Source organism: Aspergillus pseudonomiae, assembly GCF_009193645.1.
Source record: "Aspergillus pseudonomiae strain CBS 119388 unplaced genomic scaffold BDV37scaffold_100, whole genome shotgun sequence".
NCBI classification, from domain to species: Eukaryota; Fungi; Ascomycota; class Eurotiomycetes; order Eurotiales; family Aspergillaceae; genus Aspergillus; species Aspergillus pseudonomiae.
The window spans coordinates 32894-50179 of NW_022476092.1; the positions used below are offsets into that span (position 1 = coordinate 32894).

Consider the following 17286-nt stretch of genomic DNA (forward strand, 5'->3'; position numbering starts at 1 on the left):
ATTGTCAAGACTGGGAATATAATTTCAATTACTGTATATCTATGGGCTGAGCGGGCTATATTGAACGCAACCCTTCGAATGCAGACCATAAATAAACAGTGTTTATCAAGGTCACTATACATAGTAGAGATAGAAGTATCCTCGTTTCAGGTTCTTTGGAGCCCATGTCTTGCCCAGATTTCTCTTTGCGTCTTGTTCAGGATAAGGACGATGAGGGTAATATAATGGCAGGATGAGTCTCCATTTAGATTTCTGCACGGGCGTTTTGGAATTCAGTTACTTCCTAGGTTCCTCTCCAGGTTGTATCGTAGAACCAGATACCAAGTCTCTAGCTCCCCACTAAGTGGTTTGGCTTTGGCTTTGGGCCCGATTCGTTACTATTGTATAGCATTTAATACGACCTGTGCTAGATGGATAGTGAAGATGGACACTATGACAGCGAAGATGGGGACTTGCGAATGATTAGTGAATATGGATAAGTAATAGCTAGTGTGAGGCTATCTCATATTAGCACCTGTGAAACTTCAAGGGAAAATAGGTGACTAAATGACACTTCTCTTAGGTTATATTGTGCAAGAGTAATTATATAGTATAAGTTCTTTAGTTGGGGTCATCCAGCTTGAATTTATCCAAGGGTAGGGGAACAGTACTATCCCCTTGGTCGCACTGAAGTGTTGGCGCGGAGCTTGGTATTGGGGTTTTGGGAAATTACAGATTTATATTGTTACTTTGTGCCAGTCAAGAAAAGAATTCTGAAAGATACTTATCGAGTCCAATCCATATATTAACAATTTCTGTGGCTTAGCGGTGATTATTAGGACGCTTGCTTTATTTCCCGGATTGTTTACTTTGATATGCATTTGCTCTGAAAGAATCTAGACCTGCGACAGTTCTTTTGTCTTCTCACCAAACCCCTCAAAAATTAGGGTCAACATTAATCAATAGTAAACTATCCTCACAACTGCTCATACATAGCATCCGTCCGCAGAGTATACTTCGTCCCCCGAAACACCGAATCCCCACCATGAAGCAGATCGTACTGCTGAAATACAAGCACCGACCCCATTTTCGGGAAAACCCTCAGCTGCCTCTCCTTCTCCTCATACCGAGGAAGAAAGGACGTAGCACCCCCGAGCAACTTGCCCCCAACATCCAAGTTAACTTTCTCCTCTCCTTTCTCCACCCGCGTCTGCTCGCGTACCAGTTCCTCGAGATCCTGCTCCCCGTCGCCGTTCAGATACAAATGAACTGTATAAAACGACTTCTCCTTCCGATCGGGGGTAGTATAGGACGCATCCCAGTGCGGCCTGAAGTACTCCCCGCCTTCATACTTGAGAAACCGGAGTCGTTCATTCAGTCTCGTCAGTTTGTAGATCTTATTCCGGCCCGCGAGCCCGGTGGCAAGGGGCCGGTCCTCCAGTCGATCGATGTCGAGGTCTTGGAGAAAGGGCATTAGTCGATTTAATAGTTTCTCCGCTAGTTCGGGTGTGTCCCAGATAATACGCCCGCAGTTGCGGGTGTCTGTGGCCAGTTTTTGTCGTCCGTTACCCACGTTGATCATGGCGCGTTCCCAGACGGGTGTGGTCGACTGGGGAGTGAGAGTTGTTGCTTCTGCGAGACGGATTAATTCGTTGCATTCTTCTTGGGTGAGGATGTTGTCTATTATTGCTGCGAAGCGGCCCTTGTACTCGGGTAGTGGGGGGTCGGAGGTTGCAAAGTCGATTTTGTGGTATTTGGCTCCGGACGGTGCTTGTGGGGGAAGAAATTTGGGAGTTGTTTGCGGACCCATGGTTGTGAATATGATGTGATGATGTTTGGGATATGTTATGACGGCGGGCTGGATATCGTATTTAAAGAGGCTTCGGGGGCCTGATGCCTAGTGTCTGCCTTACGGGGCTGCCTGGGAGGCTGAGTCACAACATGATCTTGCCATGTCATCCGTTATATGACCGGTATAATGAACGATGGCTTGTATTATATCTTGTTTACTGCGTCTGCATTGTTGCGAGTTTCCATAAGTTCCAGAAACTGCATAATGAGGCATCCTTTAAATGGCCCTAATGAGTCAAAGTCATCCTCCAAAATGCCTGAGAACATTCTGTGAAATTAGGATACCTAACTTGCGTAAATTAGCTCTATCGTCTATTGTGGTAAGATAAACTACCAACCTAATTTCTGAGATACACAAAAACGAGTCAAAGCTGCGTTATACAGCCCACCAGTCATACTCGAATCTTGAGGCGAATAGACTGCTTCAACGTAGAATCCACATCTTTGGCTGTGCTATTTGTATGTCATCGCAATTCGATAGTCATTTGGATGAGGCGATGGTTATACCTCAACCTTGACATGACGGCTCCATATCAGTCATTGCGTAAAGCATGGAAGCAAGTCTATGAACTGATGTGGAAATTCCAATATGCAGGTTCAAGGTTCCTAAAAGGGATCAAGGGAACAATGATAAAAAGACTTAACGTGGCCTTAGTCTAAATAGGCCCAATCGAACCCAGCAACTGCCACTCAGGAAAGTCAGTTTTACCTTTCATCTTCTTAGTAAGTTTATAAATAGAAGGGCTTCAAAGCACCATAGTGCGACTTGATAATAAGTCAGGAGGGTTCAACCCAGGCCTCGAGACGAGGCAACAAAGGCCTAGCCCCGTCGAAGCTCGTGTAAAGACTGTGCTTAACACTATTAGCAATACCAAGGAATGCCCCATATCATACGTAGGGCTCCTGACGATCGGACTTCCTCCGGGATCACAATCTGGACAGTCGTGGAGACTTCTAGAAAGCCAAATACGCGTCATATTCTGAATCGTATCTGAGGTCTGAGGGGAAGGCGGGGTAAACCCTTAAACATTAATGAATTTGAGGTCAAAGGGTATTGGAAGATGCGTGATCTGCATCTCTAGTCTGGACAGTCTTAAAATTGGGTGTTGATGATAGCCCAGTGAGGCCATGGTAGTATAGTTAGTATAGCCGCATTGAAGATGTGATATTATAGGTGCCATGTCAACAAATGCATGATATGCGGGGTCTTTCGCTCAGTAATAGATTATCAGGGTTGTCAAAAGTAGTGTTGGGGTTCACCGTCGTGAAGCATGATCAGTCTGACCGCATGCAAAGCTCAGTGTTTGATGAAAGTTGCAAATGGAAGTGGACAAATCTCTGCTGGTCACACGGGCAGTGGTTGGGCTTATTGCCGTTAGGCTCAAACATCGAGACCGTTCTCTGGGGGATGGCCGAGGCACAGACCACATCTGGGGGATTCTGGAATCTGGGGATCGTCTCCAGGGAAATAGGCATGTCACTGTCTTAGGTAATTGGATATTTTCTTCAAGGGATCGGTCCGACAGGATCGGATTACCCGGATCACTTGGAGGTATATTGTTGACTCAGGTTGAAAGACAGGCCACCAGGGTGCAGGTTATGTCAGCCGGATCAATCTCCGAACAAGCACTAACATCTAAATTCACAAACAAATCTAAGACTATTGGTCAATTCTGGAACCATTGGTTGAGATGGCTGTTCTGAAGATAAGAGAATTTTTTTTTTTAAAAAAAAAAGCCAATCCCTGGCGAATGCAGGAGCGTCAACTAATGGGATGTGGTCCTTAGGGCCGGTTGTGAACCGCAGCCATTATTGGGCAATTCCATACAAACAAACTCCAATTGTCAAATCAACCCCTAGACTTTCTATCAATAGCGCAAAGTATAAGATGCTCACGGGGACAGGCACAGACGATAAGGGTTCAGATTCGGTTCTGGGTCTGGAGTACCGAGCGAGTGAAACCAAAAAACTGGGGCCGTCATTTCCAACACAATTCCCCGGAAGTTCCCAAAAGGGTAAGTAGCTGCCTGAGAATTGTGTTCCATTGCCTCCGAAGGGAGCGTTAGCGATGCGCCACATTCGAATTTCCAAAATCTGATGGTCACACGGTACCGTCGCGGATCCATCTCGGCTGGCCGAACTGATAAATCAATCTATTTTCCATCGCTGCTCCAATTTAGTACTAATGTCTCTATGATTACGTTGGCTGTATATGTCTATTATCAAGTGACTGTCATATGATATGACCTAAATATAGACCATTTAGTATGTATTGTGTGCACAATACCACCAATCTCTTTTCTTTGAGCGATCGGTTTACTGTATATATCCCTAGTACCGTCAATAGAAGCTGCATTAAATCCCAATTGCACTATACAGAGCCTCAGGATGTTTAATACGGCCAAAGATCGAAAATAGAAAAATCGGACGGGCGAAGTGGCCAATGAGAGTGGAGGTACTGCAACAAGACTACGAACTTCCAATGAGTAGGGATCACTGAACATGGCAGATTCAAAGAGATTTTAGACCAGTAAAAGTTGTGATTAGTAACGAAAATCCAATGTTTCTTAGGATATCTAGGGGTGACTCGACATACCATGGAGTGACGTGGAATTGGCCAGAGCCATCTTCTGCGTCCTGCAATCTGCGTGTTTGATGACTGCCAGTAAGAGATCAAACCTACGAAGTACTGTCCCTCCCTCGATCGGCAGCTTGGCGGTAAGATTGGCAATAAAAACCAAGGCGATCTCTGAGATACCCCGTGACCACATCCCCAGATGCGCGGGCTGTCGAATGTTCCAGGAGTGCACTGTTTTCTTCCAGAACAAGGTGAACAGCCCCGTGACCTGCCCCGACAGCTGTTCCAGTGGTCTCGACCCGCCTACTTACCGACACCTTGGGGAAGCGCCCACCTGAAGGCCCACCTTGAGCTTCTTCCTTCCGCCGCGCCGGGTTGCCCAAACAAGAAAGCCGAGTCCGCCACTGCCACTGCCATGTATCCTCTGGTATCTAGTACTTGGTCTTTATTTTTATTTTTATTTTTCTTTCTGTTTAATCTTATTTTTTTTTCAGTGGTAACATTGTGTTCTCAGAGCAAGATAGCGTGGTTGTGACAAGTGATCCTCGTAGGGCATCTAGATAATTATGATATCAAATTGTAGTCATCAGCCCGTCATGCTCGCGATATCATACGAACATCCAAGTTAACAAAGTTGGCTTTGATTGATCTCAAATTACATATCTACGCTCATCGAGTCACCACTAAGTAGCATGTTGGTGGTTTTACTTGTTTTACAGGAAACATGACAATGGTAGTAGGGTGCTAGTGTTGTAGAATAGCCCCATCCAGGATATCAACAGGATGAAGGTAGGAATATCAATTTCATGAGTAGAAACGTGGTGATCAGCATTCCCCTTTCTTGCCACGAAGAAAGACCAAGTGACCACTGATGGTGGGCCCAAAGTCTTCATCGTTCATGCATTCCCCCGGGTCTGGACCGAACCCACCATTCACGGCTCCCTCGCAGCCTTCCTCTTTTGGCTCCCTTACCAACTTTTTCCTCTGCTCACATGAGGCCTCTTGACATTCCCGGACCCAGAGTAATTCTTTCCCCCCGGCAGTCTCCAATGCCCATCGTGAAGTATATAAGTATGCCATTTCTCGTGTGGAAATGACTGACTAGACATCATCAATTGAATCTCTTACTGCGCTCCATTTCTCAACCGACCTTAGTGAAGACAGTCGCTGCAAACCATTCACAAGTTTCACTACCTGAGCTTTGCACTTATCTTCAGTTGATTCTACCTTTCTCTCCGATATACATTTGCCTTACGGAGTATCCTGAACAGCACAATGTCTGTCTCTATTGAAACCAACGACATTGCCCCCGTCGCCCTTCCCACACAGGCGGCCCCTTGTCTCGGCTCCAAGAACAGAATGCCTGAGTTCAGCTTGGCTGGAAAGGTCGTCTGTGTTTCCGGTGCTGCCCGTGGCCTTGGTCTGACTCAGGCTGAAGCGCTTTTGGAGGCCGGGGCCAAGGTATATGCCTTGGACCGCCTAGCAGAACCCGTAAGTGCTTCTTTCTAAGGGTTATCCATCAATACATGGACAGAAAGTCTAATTCTCTATCTGGGATAGTCCCCTGAGTTCTACGAAATCCAAAAACGGGCCAAGGAGGAGTTGGGGACGGAGCTGCAATACCGTCGCATTGATGTCCGTGACACCGAACTTCTCGACAGTACTATCGAAGCCATCGCCGATACCGAGGGTCGCTTGGATGGATTGGTCGCTGCGGCAGGCATTCAACAGGAGACCCCAGCTCTCGAGTATACGGCCCAGGACGCCAACACAATGTTTGAAGTCAACGTCACTGGTGTATTCATGACCTCCAAGGCAGTTGCTAAGCAAATGATTCGTTTCGGCAATGGAGGTAGCATCGCACTAATTGCGAGCATGAGTGGTACTATTGCCAATCGGGTACGTTCTCGTCTTACCGTTGGTTTTGCTTCAATAAAAGTTTCCCCACCTTTCGGTGTCTTTGCGAGTGTCGGGTTGCACGAAAACATCCCTCTCACGCCACTCCGGCGTTCTGTTCATGCCATTGGTTGCTACCTTACAGAGAAGTTACTGACTGGTCTGCCACGTAGGGTCTTATTTGCCCTGCTTACAACGCTAGCAAGGCTGCCGTGATTCAACTTGCCCGTAACCTCGCCATGGAGTGGGGCCAGTACAACATTCGAGTCAACACCATCTCGCCCGGCTATATTGTTACTGCCATGGTTGAGAAGCTCTTCGTCGAGTTCCCGGAGCGTCGCGAGGAATGGCCCAAGCATAACATGCTCGGACGTCTGTCTACCCCTAACGAGTACCGTGGCGCTGCCGTCTTCCTTCTCAGCGACGCCAGCAGCTTCATGACTGGAAGCGATCTACGCATGGACGGAGGTCACGCCGCTTGGTAGATGACATTTGGATGGCTCTTTCCTTTTTTTTCCTTTGCATACTCTATTTTCCTATTCTCATTTCTATTGCATGGCGTCGGGAAAGCAAGCGTGATCGGATTTGGAATTGATGGTCTTATCATGATTCTTGTGTTTTGGCCGATAGGACGAGATTCAGTTGGTGTTTCAGCGTTGCAGTTACTGGATCAGGTCTTAGTCGATTAAGTAGAGCGACATTGTACCTATACATAATGCATGAGACTTAATTTGGAACAAGTGAACAGTCCGCCTGAGAGAAGCGAAAGTATGATTGACGATGAACGTTGCGGAGGGTAATCCTTGTAGAGTCTGGGCTGGCAACTAACGAAGTAACGTTAAGTAAGTTTGCATGAATCATCTTCCACTTAGTGCCAGATCTGACCATATATGGATTAATGATGCGCATGTTCGCACATGACCCACTGGACAATTCTGAACTAAAGCACCACTTGCGCGGCGTTATTCAGATTCCTACGAATGAACAGTCGAGGAGACAGGGATGTTGCTTCCGAGTTCCCGGCAAACGAGTACGCGTCGAGACCGTTCATTTAATTCATTTAACAACACCAACCCGCCAAGAAATTGTCCATCCGGGGAATCTCCACCCATCAAAGTCAAACTTTTTCCCCACATTCATCCCGCACCACAAGAACCGCGCGCCGTCGTGGTCGTATCCATGGTTGTCCTTGTCATGACATCAAGATCCCTGCTATCGAGACCAAGCTAAACCGCGAGATACAGTCATATCAATCACCTTGTTCAACGTATGGAGTACTGTCTCCTTTTGCCGCTCAGCTGGAGCCAACGGTCCAGATACGGGCCATGTCTGTACCTGTCCAATTATCGTCAATTGTGAAGGATGCATGATGTCTTCATGACCGCTTCTCCGATCAAAAATAAATGAGATGGATAAAGTCCCGGGATTGCCAGAACTGACTTACTTCTCTCCGTCCGCCACTGAGTGGATTGTTCAGTGTCTAAGGGATTACCGTTTGGGGCTGTCTACAGACGTAGTTGGATTTGAAATCCTGGGGTAAGAATCATGGGACGAAGTTGGTATAGCGGTACCTACATCTTTCTGTAAGTCATCTAATAGGCTCTCGCCCGGCCAAGGGGAACCAACGCATGACCGGGAGGGAGAGATAGGGCTCACATTTTGATGCCTAATCCTCGACTTTTATGTAAGGGATGCAGGCTGACTTGTCGTTTCGTCTCGTTGAGTGGTTGCTTACTGCTTTAGGCGATCTATGAGGACGTCACGTTGGCGGTCGTGGTAAGGCTCAAATCCTGTTCACGTGGATCACCTTGTTTCGACTCGACCCGGAAGTCGACTTGGCTCTCGGTTGTTCTCGGGACCATCCCCATCCTAAACTTCGATTTTAGTTTGTTAAACCCTATATAGCATGATGTGATTTTATAGGGGTTTTCTATCTGTCCGGAGCCCAAAATGACGCCGAAGTCTTCCCGTGAGCATCTATGAGATGTTCTAGTGCGTTGATTGCATATCATTTGATCTTAGCGACGTCATCGGATAGGTGTCGTTATCCAAACAAATGGGCAGATTGATGGGTGTCTTCGATCTCTGCGGACCAATACATTATGAGTCAGATCTAGGTTTGACAACACATCAATCTGCGATGCTGATACTACGAGTGCCTTGTTTGATGTCGTGAGGCAGGTTCACCATGCCGGGGCTTGTTAGCGAGACGTCTGCTTATACACACCGACTGAAATACCTGAATATGGGCGTGGGATGTCGTGGGATCTATCGGAATTGCCTGAATGGGCGTGATCTCGTGGTTCGATGTGTTCCTGAAGTTGAATGTACCTTTGACTTTGAGGCAGTGCGTCTTGAAATAGGAGAAGGAGAGGACGGATGGAGTCGGTCCCTATCAGACTGTGTGGAGGCGTTTGAAACGTGGTATCCGCAGTTTCTAGATGAAAGAGGCGTGGCCTTGAAACATCTCTGTCCAAAATATTCGGGGTATTCTTCTGTATACTCTAGTAAGCATAACTAGAGGTTGATATGGGTAATTCATGGCTGTATGCAGGAATGTTCATCCTCTTCTGTGCGCTCTGCTATTCCGTGGGCTATTCCCGTTTGACTACTTGTGGACTTGCCCTTTCCAATTACTTGTAGCATCTGTAAGAATCCAGCGATCTGACCGTGAGCCAACCTAGAATCACTATCCATTACTCGCTCTACAACATACCACCTCACAATCAGGCCACCACCTATCAGGATCCTTAGAAAATGACATAGTGAACCAGATCAACAGCGTAGAATAATTGCGGCACACAGACACCGAAACCACCCTCTCTGTTGTCCATTGCCGGTTTATTAATAAGTGTTCAAATCCCTGTACAGAAAAATCTGCGAATAGTGGTCTCAATCCCTACCTTGAGTAGATTATATCGCTGAATGCCAGACATACTCTGGTACAAACCTATCTCATAGCAAACTTCCACCCCGCATCCAGGAAAGTGTACTTATCTGTAGACACCGTCTACACTCAAAAGGATGTATAACTCAGTCTTTAATGGAAGGACACAATCTGTCATCGAATTGTAGAAACCATCCGAGTGTCATAGAAATAAAATAACCATCACAGAAGTACCCTAGCACATGGGCTTTCCATTTCGTCCACACTCCAACTATTTTCCCATATGATGATACCTGCGTTTAGACACATCTTTACATTGCATTCCCGTTCGATCAGCAACCAGGTAGGTACTACATCTTCCCGTGGTAATACTCCATTTCTAGAGCACACACTGTACTATAATTATAGCACTGTGACATTCACACACCCACGAGGCGTTTAGAATCTGTACGCCACTAGACAGGCGCATATCGGAAGTAGAATAACTCGATCTACAAGAAACTCCCGGTTGATATGAATTCTCTCTCCGTGACTTTATCGTTAAATTTGAAGCATAGGTCCCACGACGGGCAAAATTTCTAGCCATTGCTGCAAGATACTACTATGAGATTGAATCATGTTATCATATAATTTCACATAAGTATTTTATCGTTCCAGCAACATGTATAGCAATAGTGTGAATTCTTCCATAGCCTCCGTGTATAGTTGAATGCACGGGAGCACATCTCTGGCTCTAGGTTGTCTTGTCTCATTGCTGGGGATATGCTGTCGTCGATGATTTGAGCCCGAGTGTTTACTTCGGTTGTCGGTGCTTGACTGGTCGAAATTGTAACCAAAGATGGGGCATTCTTCGCATGGAGAGATGTGAATACCCTCCAGGCCGGTGGATCGCTCTAGGGCTTGTCATCATATGATCAAAATACTCGGGGTAGTCTGTCCTGCGTACGTTCACTAAGTATACGGAACTATTGTGGCGAGTATACCTATAGCTGTTTAAATATTTCGGGTACATAAAGTTGTAATCTCTTTGATGACTCTCTCGCTGTATTGGTGGTTAATTCGTGGTACAGTGGCTTTTATAGCTTGTTAGCGTATCCGGACTTTTCTGGATGTGCAAATTGCCATTGGTGGTGAGTTGCGTGGGTTTATATATAAAGCACTGTGACCCTGACTAAAGGAAATGGTTCTGCGCACAGCATCCGACAAGTGCATATCGTTCTCAGTACCGAGTACAATAGTTCGAGGAGTATTTCAAGTAACAGCGGGCATCTATATATATCTCTCTCTCTTGTAGATTCTCGCACCGAGAATTTACGGTCAAGTACGAGTAGTACTCGGAGGTAGGTAGATCGACATTGTTCGGATACTACTTCCGCAGACGACCCGTCGAAAAGGAGATTCTAATTTCATCCGTGTTATTGGCTGAGCCCCTGAAGAATGAAGACCCACAATATCCGTATTCTTGGGATTCGTCATGAACTTTTTGATGGCGCGCTGTTTGGTGTTGTACTCTGTATCTATCTCGCGGGGACACCACCTCGATACTCCTACATAGATCTCTTCATCAATGATTATATGTACGTGGTCTTGTAGTACTCCGTTACAAGCTAGACCAACATAATTCTGGATTGGGAGATATCACCAACTAAAAACACCCAACTAAAAACGCCTCAGTATCGTAGCTCATACTATACAATAATATACAAGTCCCAGCATCCCCGACTCAGCCCAATCAACCAACCTCCGAAACAACCCCCTTCTGCCCCAACCGGTCCACAACCCCCTTCTTCAACCGTAACAGCCTCTCGATCTCCCCCGCCGGCAGACCCTGCCGATCCCGCATCGACAGCGCCTGTCGAATCGTCAACGCATCCAGATACTCCCGTCCCGCAAAACCGGGTCGTCCGACCAATTCCACCTCGCGCTCCGCTGCCTTGGCAATCTTTTGCCGCGCGGTGACCACCAGCAGAGCCGGATTCGCCGCCCGGGGAAAGACGGTTTGTACAGAATCCCCGCGTTGGGCGAATGTGCTGGAGTTGGATAGGGTCGGGGCTGGGCTGACGGGGCCGATTCCGCGGAGGGAGGCGGCGAAATCGGGATCTCGGCCGTCGAGGTCGATTGCTGCGGTTTTTTTTTTTGTTAGTTTGTGCTGGGGTTGTTTTACTCTTCTTTGAAAGGACGAGGGAAAGGGTCCGCCGGTGGCTTGTCCTAGGATAATGCACGTACCGTTTGATTTTGTAAGAGACGGCTGTTCTTTGGAATGATAGGTTGGGCCGGTGGGAGCAGGAGTCTTTGTTTCCGGTTCTTTTTGCGGACGGGTTGCTGAAGCAGGACTGGGAGACGGTGGCTTGGGTGTGGATGGCAAAGGCGAAGGTTGCTTAGGGTATTGGCGCCGTGAGACCGCCTGGGCGGCAGATCTCACGGGCTTCGAAGATGAGGAACCCATGGATCGGTACCGGATGCCTTGTGGCTAGCGTATGCGGTGTGGGAATCGGCAATGTCGATGTTTTGAGGCGTGGAGCAGCGGAGAGAGCTTTTGGTTTTGCGGATGTTGGAAATGAAACCTCACTAGCCGAATTGGTCAATGCCTCGGGTGACGTCAGCCATCCATGCGACAAATAATGGTTTGTTTTACTGCATTCTACTGTTTCAATCGTGTTTTGATCTCTTTGGCTAGGGATTTGCATTGATTCTCAGAAATACAAGGTGCGTGTCAGTTCTATTGGCTTGCTTAACTCTGCTACACATGCTGGAAACCGAGGCTGATACAGTAATCTAGAACACAAAACAGAAGGCAGTATTCAGTCGCATCGACACCTTTGCCAGTAAATCCAGTACCGGCCGGATTTACCGAAGACCATCAAGGCGTCTGCCTTGCACCTCACCCAAAGCGCGACTGCCACTGATAAATGCGACCGTGCCAGCCACGGCGACCGCAGGAAGGATCTGGAAGAGGGTCCAGGACTGGTAGTACAGGAAGAAGATCCCTTCGATCGAGAGAAGAGAGCCGAGGAAGACAGCGTGAGAAACGGGGGATGCCTTCAAAGCTTTGGGGAGGTGGCAAACGTTGGCGCCGAGGAATAGCCACTGGACAAGTTAGACTAGCAATGGCTGAAGGAGAGTAAACCGACACTTACCACACCAGCAAGAACGGGAAGAGTGCCAAGCACCATCGCCACAAACGCGAGAGTGATGACAATCGGCGGGCTTTGGGGATCCTCCTTGAAGATGTGGTGGATCTCAGGAAGCTTTCCGTATCTCGAGACCTCAACAGTTGGGACTGGCTGATCGGGGTTCCGGGTAACGGCCAACTTGAATGCAGCGCCATTGTAGGCCTCGGCGCTGCCAAAAGATCCGATCAAGAGTTTTGCATCAAGGGGTTCGGTCAAGGAGAGGAATTGAACCGGGAGGTCTTTTTGAGTCTAAAGCCAGCGTCAGCCATGCCAAATAACAGTTGTCCCTTCCGCACGTACCAGCTCAACCTTCGATTTGCCATTTTCCTTCACATCGAAGGGATAAGAGATGTCTAGTCCGGTCTCTGGGTCTTGGAGGAGGAGGAAAACTTGGTGCGCGCGCTTTCCGGAGCTGCCTTCGCGGGCCGTGAGGGTCACCTTCAAGGTGTCGGCACTTCCGAGGGAGACGGGCTTGGTGAGGGCCTTGTTGTCGGGGATGCTGTCAAATTCGGTCGAAGTTAGCCAATTTCTATTGAGTAAAGCCAAGCTGTAGAGTAGTAAACCGATTACGCACGTTTCCTTCAATCCAGAACCGACTCCAGCGCCCTTGGTTTGAACTGACACGGTGGCATCAGTAAACCCCCACGCGGATGCCGCTGCGGTCGGGGCGGCAGTAAAAGCCAGCAAACTGAGCTGGAGGACAGTATTCCACAACTGCATCCTGATTGACAGATAGACACTTGTAACAAACCGAGCTGGACGGAGTGGAACAATTGCGACGTAGGTGTCCTGAATACGTCGACTTGCGGACGCAAGCTGAAGAAACGCTAAGATAAGCGCCCGCGGCTTTGGGGCAAGCTGCGGTCCAGTGACCGACCCTCCGCCTTTGCAAGCCCTAATTTCCCGGAGTCTTCAAGTCGGCCTGCCAAACAATTCTTCCTCGCCTTACGATCGGCTTGATGGCTTCTTCAACTACTGCGACAACCCGCTAAATCGTCAAACATCCCGATAGTCGCTCCTTTACCTTCGCATAATGTTTTATTTTGTGTTTTTCTAGCACCGGGAGCGCCCCTGCGACTGCAGTACGCCTGACGTTAGAACTCCTTCGCCTCCGCTACACCGACGAGCCACCCTGTGATTAACCCTCGGACACCGTCTTGGAAGTCGTCCTGGCCACTATCGCTCTCTTGTATCCCGCTTATTGGTACGTCAGGAGACGTTTTATATCTCTTATGCACACATATCCGGGGTTGGACGGCGTTCTGGTGTTTCCAGGAGTTGCCGCGCCTGCCTGGGTCCAATTCCGAACCAGTTGTTCAGTTTAGCACAGTTCACTGACTCCGCCTTGCAACGCAGGAATATACAGGATATCTTGTACCGCGAAAATAAGCTAGTCGAGAAAGCGATCCAAAAGAACCAACAATACCCCCGCTGATCCTTGTGAGCCGGTAAACCTCGCATCGGAAGTGCCGATGGTCGAACTTTGCTAGGAAGCGGTGGGACTATTGTTTATTGAGGAAACGCCTGGAATAAAGGGAACTGCTTGTAAACGGCAAAAAGTGAGACAACTGTTTGAGACTGCTGTTGTTGTTCGTCTTGTTTGCTTAGGGCTCAGTGCACAGTCAACCCTAGGCGGGGGTTGCCAAATCATTCACTCCTTCGTATTCAATGCTGACAACAACCAAAGTGGCTGGTAGATCTTCTGTTACTCGGGGAGAGGCCTCTCCTGCGCCTTCGCTCCTGGATTCGGCATCTGTAAGTGTTTCTCTGCCTCTCTTTGTCTGCATTGTCTCTGACCAGCCATAAAGAAAAACTCCCGACGAAGCTCTTCCCGCGCTTCAAGGAAAGCAACGCGAGAACTTGAACTTACCACCTCACATCCGTCTCGTTTGGCAGTGTCTCTCCCTCCAACTCCGATCACTTCCTCTTTTGAAGAGGCGTTGTCCTCAACACAGCGCGCGAAGAGACACCGTTCTGTCAATTACTACGAAAAGACGCCCCAGTCCAAAGGAGCCGAGACTCCGGGCCAGAAGAACGCATCTTTCTCCGGCCAGCCGTCTGCCAGTACCTCGAGGAAGAGTAGTCGTAGTCGCAAGTCTGAGAAAGCCGACAAAGACGCTGTCAAGGCGCCTGATTCCACGGGTGACCAAGCTGTCACTCCTACCTCCACATCTAACCCCAAGCGCAAATCTCAAGCGGAACAATCTACCCTGCACACGTATCTGCAGAAAAAGCCTGGAGACAGGCGAAAGACCTTGACTACACCAGCTGAGGCATCCGATAAGAACAACCCTAAATCTGACATCAAACACGACTCCAAATCTCCAGCCATGGGTGCCGCAGTGTCCAGCGGCCGCATGACTAGGAAGTCTATCCCAGCTAAGATGAACGGCCCTGAGAGCACTGAAAAAGCTACTCCCAAATCTAAACTGGTCACTCGCCTCTCCACTCCAGTCTCTCGCAAAGACCGCAAGTCTAAGAGTGTTGAAGCTGAGCAAGTGCCCAAGTCAACCCCTCGTGTCAAGCCAGAATCGACGCCCCCTGTGAATTCAACGTCCAAAGCAGCCAAATCCCAAGCCAACGGCACTGCAGACCCAGTTACTCCAGCTGAGCAGACTCCTGTCTCCACCCCGAGCACCACAGCAACCAGATCCCGTCGCAGAGACCGCAAGTCTGCCAGGAAAGCCAAGGCAGGTCGCTCGCAATTAGCGAATGAATCGTCTCAAGCAGATACTTCGACCAATACCGATGCTGAAGACCGCAAGCCAGTTCTCAAAGACTCCGGCAAATCTGCGTCTCAGGACTCGGATAAGGACAGCTCGGAGCCTCAGCAAGCAAACAAGAGACCGAGCAATACAGTCACCCTGAGCTTGGGCCGCAAGTCTCTCGAGTCTTTTGTTCAGAAAACGCTCGAGTCAGCCTCCTATGGCAATGAAATCGCTGACAGCGTTGAAGGAACGCCCGTTCGTGTATACGATGACTCTTATCACTTTGATTATGATACGGATATGTATCGCAACAATTTTGGTCTGGATGGTCAAATGGACACACCGGCCTCACCTACAAGCTTCTCCACAACTACCTCCACTGGCGCTCGCATGTCCGGCCGGGCCCGCAAGCCCACTATCAGGGCATTAGAGTCCCTCGAATCAGAACGGCGTTTCCGCCGGCCTCGGGCCCAAACGCCTGGAAAGGCGGACTCGTCCACGGCTGGGAAACAGTGCGACAAGGCACCCAGCGAACAGAAAAATGCTGAGGAGCCGAAGACAGCGCCAGCAGAAACTACGCAGGCGCCATCTGCCACCCCGCAGCCAGATGTGGACGCCTTTGCCCGCCGGATATTTGAGTTGGCCGCTGCAGCCGTGTCAGACGACTTTGTGCCGGCGCCTGAAGCTGACACCTGGCTCGAAGAACTGCGAAAGGAGTACCAGGGCAAAGGGGATGCGGAAATTGCCGCAGTTGCGGCGGTGGTTGAGGGAGAGAGTAGGCAACCCTCGGATGACGAACCTACTACAGAAAAGTGGACTGACGAGGACGGTTGGATGCACACAGGTCAAATCAACGAGTTCGGAGAGGAGTACGTCGTTGTTGGCCCTGATTTTGAGTGGTACAGGCCCAACAACACGTACGGGGACACGCAGCTTCCCGAGCCCCCTGTGCGCCTAAGGTCCCTGGAACAGTCCGAGAAGGACCGAATTTTTGGCTTTCCACCACGTATTGGAGAGCGTAACCTGCCTCGTGCCACCAATTTCCCGTTCATGATGGAGGACGTTTATCACGAACGGGCTAAGATCAAGGCCCGCGAGGAAGCCCGGCAGAAGGGCATCGCCGTTGACAGGTCGATGTCAGTCTCTCAGATTGAGGCACTGATCGGCCGGCACAGCAAGAGCGCCAGCTCGCAATCGTCTGAGACTCCCGCTCCGGCCCCAGCTGCCGCGAAGAGCTCGAAGCAGGACAGGCCGTCCCGGAAGCGACGACGTACGGAGCCCGTTATCCCAAGCGAGGCTCCTTCGACCAACGAATCCACCACAGAGAGTACACATAAGCCTAAGAGAAGACGCAAGAACACAGTAGGAGCACCGGCGGCGGCCCCGACTGAACCAGAGCCGTCATCCGAAAAGCCCAAGACGCTCAAACTCAAACTGATCTTCTCGAAACGTGAATTGCCGGCAACTCCTTCTGCTTCCAACACGACTAACACATCTACCAAACCGAATAAGCGCCCCCATTCCGCAATCGAGGCAGACGGTGACAACGCCGCTAGCAACGGACCTTCCAAGAGCCCTAAAATCACTCCCTCTAATCCCACGACTACCCCCAGACGCCTCCTCAAGCTCTCCACCCCGAAACAGGGACAGAAGGAAACGAGCAACGCCGCTCCCACCTCTACCCCCGATGTTCCCCCTTCGGCTGACCAGAACTCGCTCACAACGCCCGGCGGACGTCCTCGTCGTCGCGCCGCAGCAGCATTAATGGCCGAGTTCCAGAACCACAAAGAAGAAAGGGCTCGCAGAGCCAACGCGCGCAAGAAAGCTAACCCCGATAACCCGGAGGAGCCAAGTTCCAGCCAAGCTTCTAGCTCCGCCGCGAAACCGCACTAGCGGTTGGACCACTGCTACCCTCAGAATACGATAATTCCATTCAACGTTTCTTTTCCCTTCATACGTTCTTAGCCCTTTTCTAAAACCACTTTAATCCTTTATTCAAGTGACCCCAAGTCACACACACCCTGATTCATTAGACATTTGAACTATCACGGCGTTATGAACGGTCATCGGAACTAAGCATAGCGGAAATTTTCAAAGACATGGCAGGCAATTGCACGGGCGTTTTTTTTTTTTTTTTTTTTTTTTTTTTTTTTTTTTTTTTTTTTTTTTTTTTTTTTTTTTTTTTTTTTTTTTTTTTTTTTTTTTTTTTTTTTT

The 17286-nt window shown here is 49.0% G+C and overlaps 6 protein-coding genes across 6 annotated transcripts; 2 read left to right on the top strand and 4 right to left on the bottom strand.

The window, feature by feature from the left end:
• Positions 1–955: 955 nt before the first annotated feature.
• On the bottom strand, positions 956–1933 carry BDV37DRAFT_275410 (uncharacterized protein; the record flags this gene model as incomplete). The annotated part of the gene is made up of 2 exons (XM_032085394.1): positions 956–1859; positions 1893–1933. The coding sequence occupies 2 exons, from the start codon at positions 1931–1933 to the stop codon at positions 956–958; spliced, it is 945 nt and encodes a 314-aa protein (XP_031936576.1).
• Positions 1934–2462: 529 nt separating this feature from the next.
• Positions 2463–2913, bottom strand: BDV37DRAFT_7139 (uncharacterized protein). Its single transcript, XM_032091097.1, has one exon. It carries the CDS (start codon positions 2805–2807, stop codon positions 2577–2579), a length of 231 nt encoding a protein of 76 aa, XP_031936577.1. The 5' UTR covers positions 2808–2913; the 3' UTR covers positions 2463–2576.
• A 2618-nt stretch (positions 2914–5531) lies between these two features.
• Positions 5532–7057, top strand: BDV37DRAFT_261054 (putative short chain dehydrogenase). The gene is made up of 3 exons (XM_032083274.1): positions 5532–5899; positions 5969–6307; positions 6478–7057. The coding sequence occupies exons 1-3, from the start codon at positions 5684–5686 to the stop codon at positions 6787–6789; spliced, it is 867 nt and encodes a 288-aa protein (XP_031936578.1). The 5' UTR covers positions 5532–5683; the 3' UTR covers positions 6790–7057.
• A 3747-nt stretch (positions 7058–10804) lies between these two features.
• On the bottom strand, positions 10805–11754 carry BDV37DRAFT_261057 (uncharacterized protein). Its single transcript, XM_032083275.1, has 2 exons — positions 11418–11754; positions 10805–11312 (listed from the first exon to the last, which is right to left on the bottom strand). Exons 1-2 carry the CDS (start codon positions 11635–11637, stop codon positions 10924–10926), a joined length of 609 nt encoding a protein of 202 aa, XP_031936579.1. The 5' UTR covers positions 11638–11754; the 3' UTR covers positions 10805–10923.
• A 105-nt stretch (positions 11755–11859) lies between these two features.
• Positions 11860–13174, bottom strand: BDV37DRAFT_261059 (putative oligosaccharyltransferase subunit ribophorin II). Its single transcript, XM_032083276.1, has 4 exons — positions 12939–13174; positions 12665–12863; positions 12329–12613; positions 11860–12278 (listed from the first exon to the last, which is right to left on the bottom strand). The coding sequence occupies exons 1-4, from the start codon at positions 13082–13084 to the stop codon at positions 12039–12041; spliced, it is 870 nt and encodes a 289-aa protein (XP_031936580.1). The 5' UTR covers positions 13085–13174; the 3' UTR covers positions 11860–12038.
• A 591-nt stretch (positions 13175–13765) lies between these two features.
• Positions 13766–17150, top strand: BDV37DRAFT_7185 (putative GPI-anchored cell surface glycoprotein). The gene is made up of 3 exons (XM_032091103.1): positions 13766–13923; positions 14052–14119; positions 14173–17150. Coding segments are annotated over exons 1-3 (2862 nt in total). The 5' UTR covers positions 13766–13922; the 3' UTR covers positions 16966–17150.
• The last annotated feature ends 136 nt before the right edge of the window (positions 17151–17286 follow it).

Coding starts and splice junctions, on each gene's coding strand:
- BDV37DRAFT_261057 (XM_032083275.1), bottom strand. CDS start 11,637: ATGGGTTCCTCATCTTCGAAGCCCGTGAGATCTGCCGCCCAGGCGGTC. Junction 11,313..11,417: donor GTCTCTTACAAAATCAAACG/GTACGTGCATTA, acceptor AAAAAACCGCAG/CAATCGACCTCGACGGCCGA.
- BDV37DRAFT_261054 (XM_032083274.1), top strand. CDS start 5,684: ATGTCTGTCTCTATTGAAACCAACGACATTGCCCCCGTCGCCCTTCCC. Junction 5,900..5,968: donor TGGACCGCCTAGCAGAACCC/GTAAGTGCTTCT, acceptor TATCTGGGATAG/TCCCCTGAGTTCTACGAAAT. Junction 6,308..6,477: donor GTGGTACTATTGCCAATCGG/GTACGTTCTCGT, acceptor TCTGCCACGTAG/GGTCTTATTTGCCCTGCTTA.
- BDV37DRAFT_7185 (XM_032091103.1), top strand. Junction 14,120..14,172: donor CGCTCCTGGATTCGGCATCT/GTAAGTGTTTCT, acceptor CCAGCCATAAAG/AAAAACTCCCGACGAAGCTC.
- BDV37DRAFT_261059 (XM_032083276.1), bottom strand. CDS start 13,084: ATGCAGTTGTGGAATACTGTCCTCCAGCTCAGTTTGCTGGCTTTTACT. Junction 12,614..12,664: donor GCAAATCGAAGGTTGAGCTG/GTACGTGCGGAA, acceptor CGCTGGCTTTAG/ACTCAAAAAGACCTCCCGGT. Junction 12,279..12,328: donor TTCCCGTTCTTGCTGGTGTG/GTAAGTGTCGGT, acceptor TAACTTGTCCAG/TGGCTATTCCTCGGCGCCAA.
- BDV37DRAFT_7139 (XM_032091097.1), bottom strand. CDS start 2,807: ATGACGCGTATTTGGCTTTCTAGAAGTCTCCACGACTGTCCAGATTGT.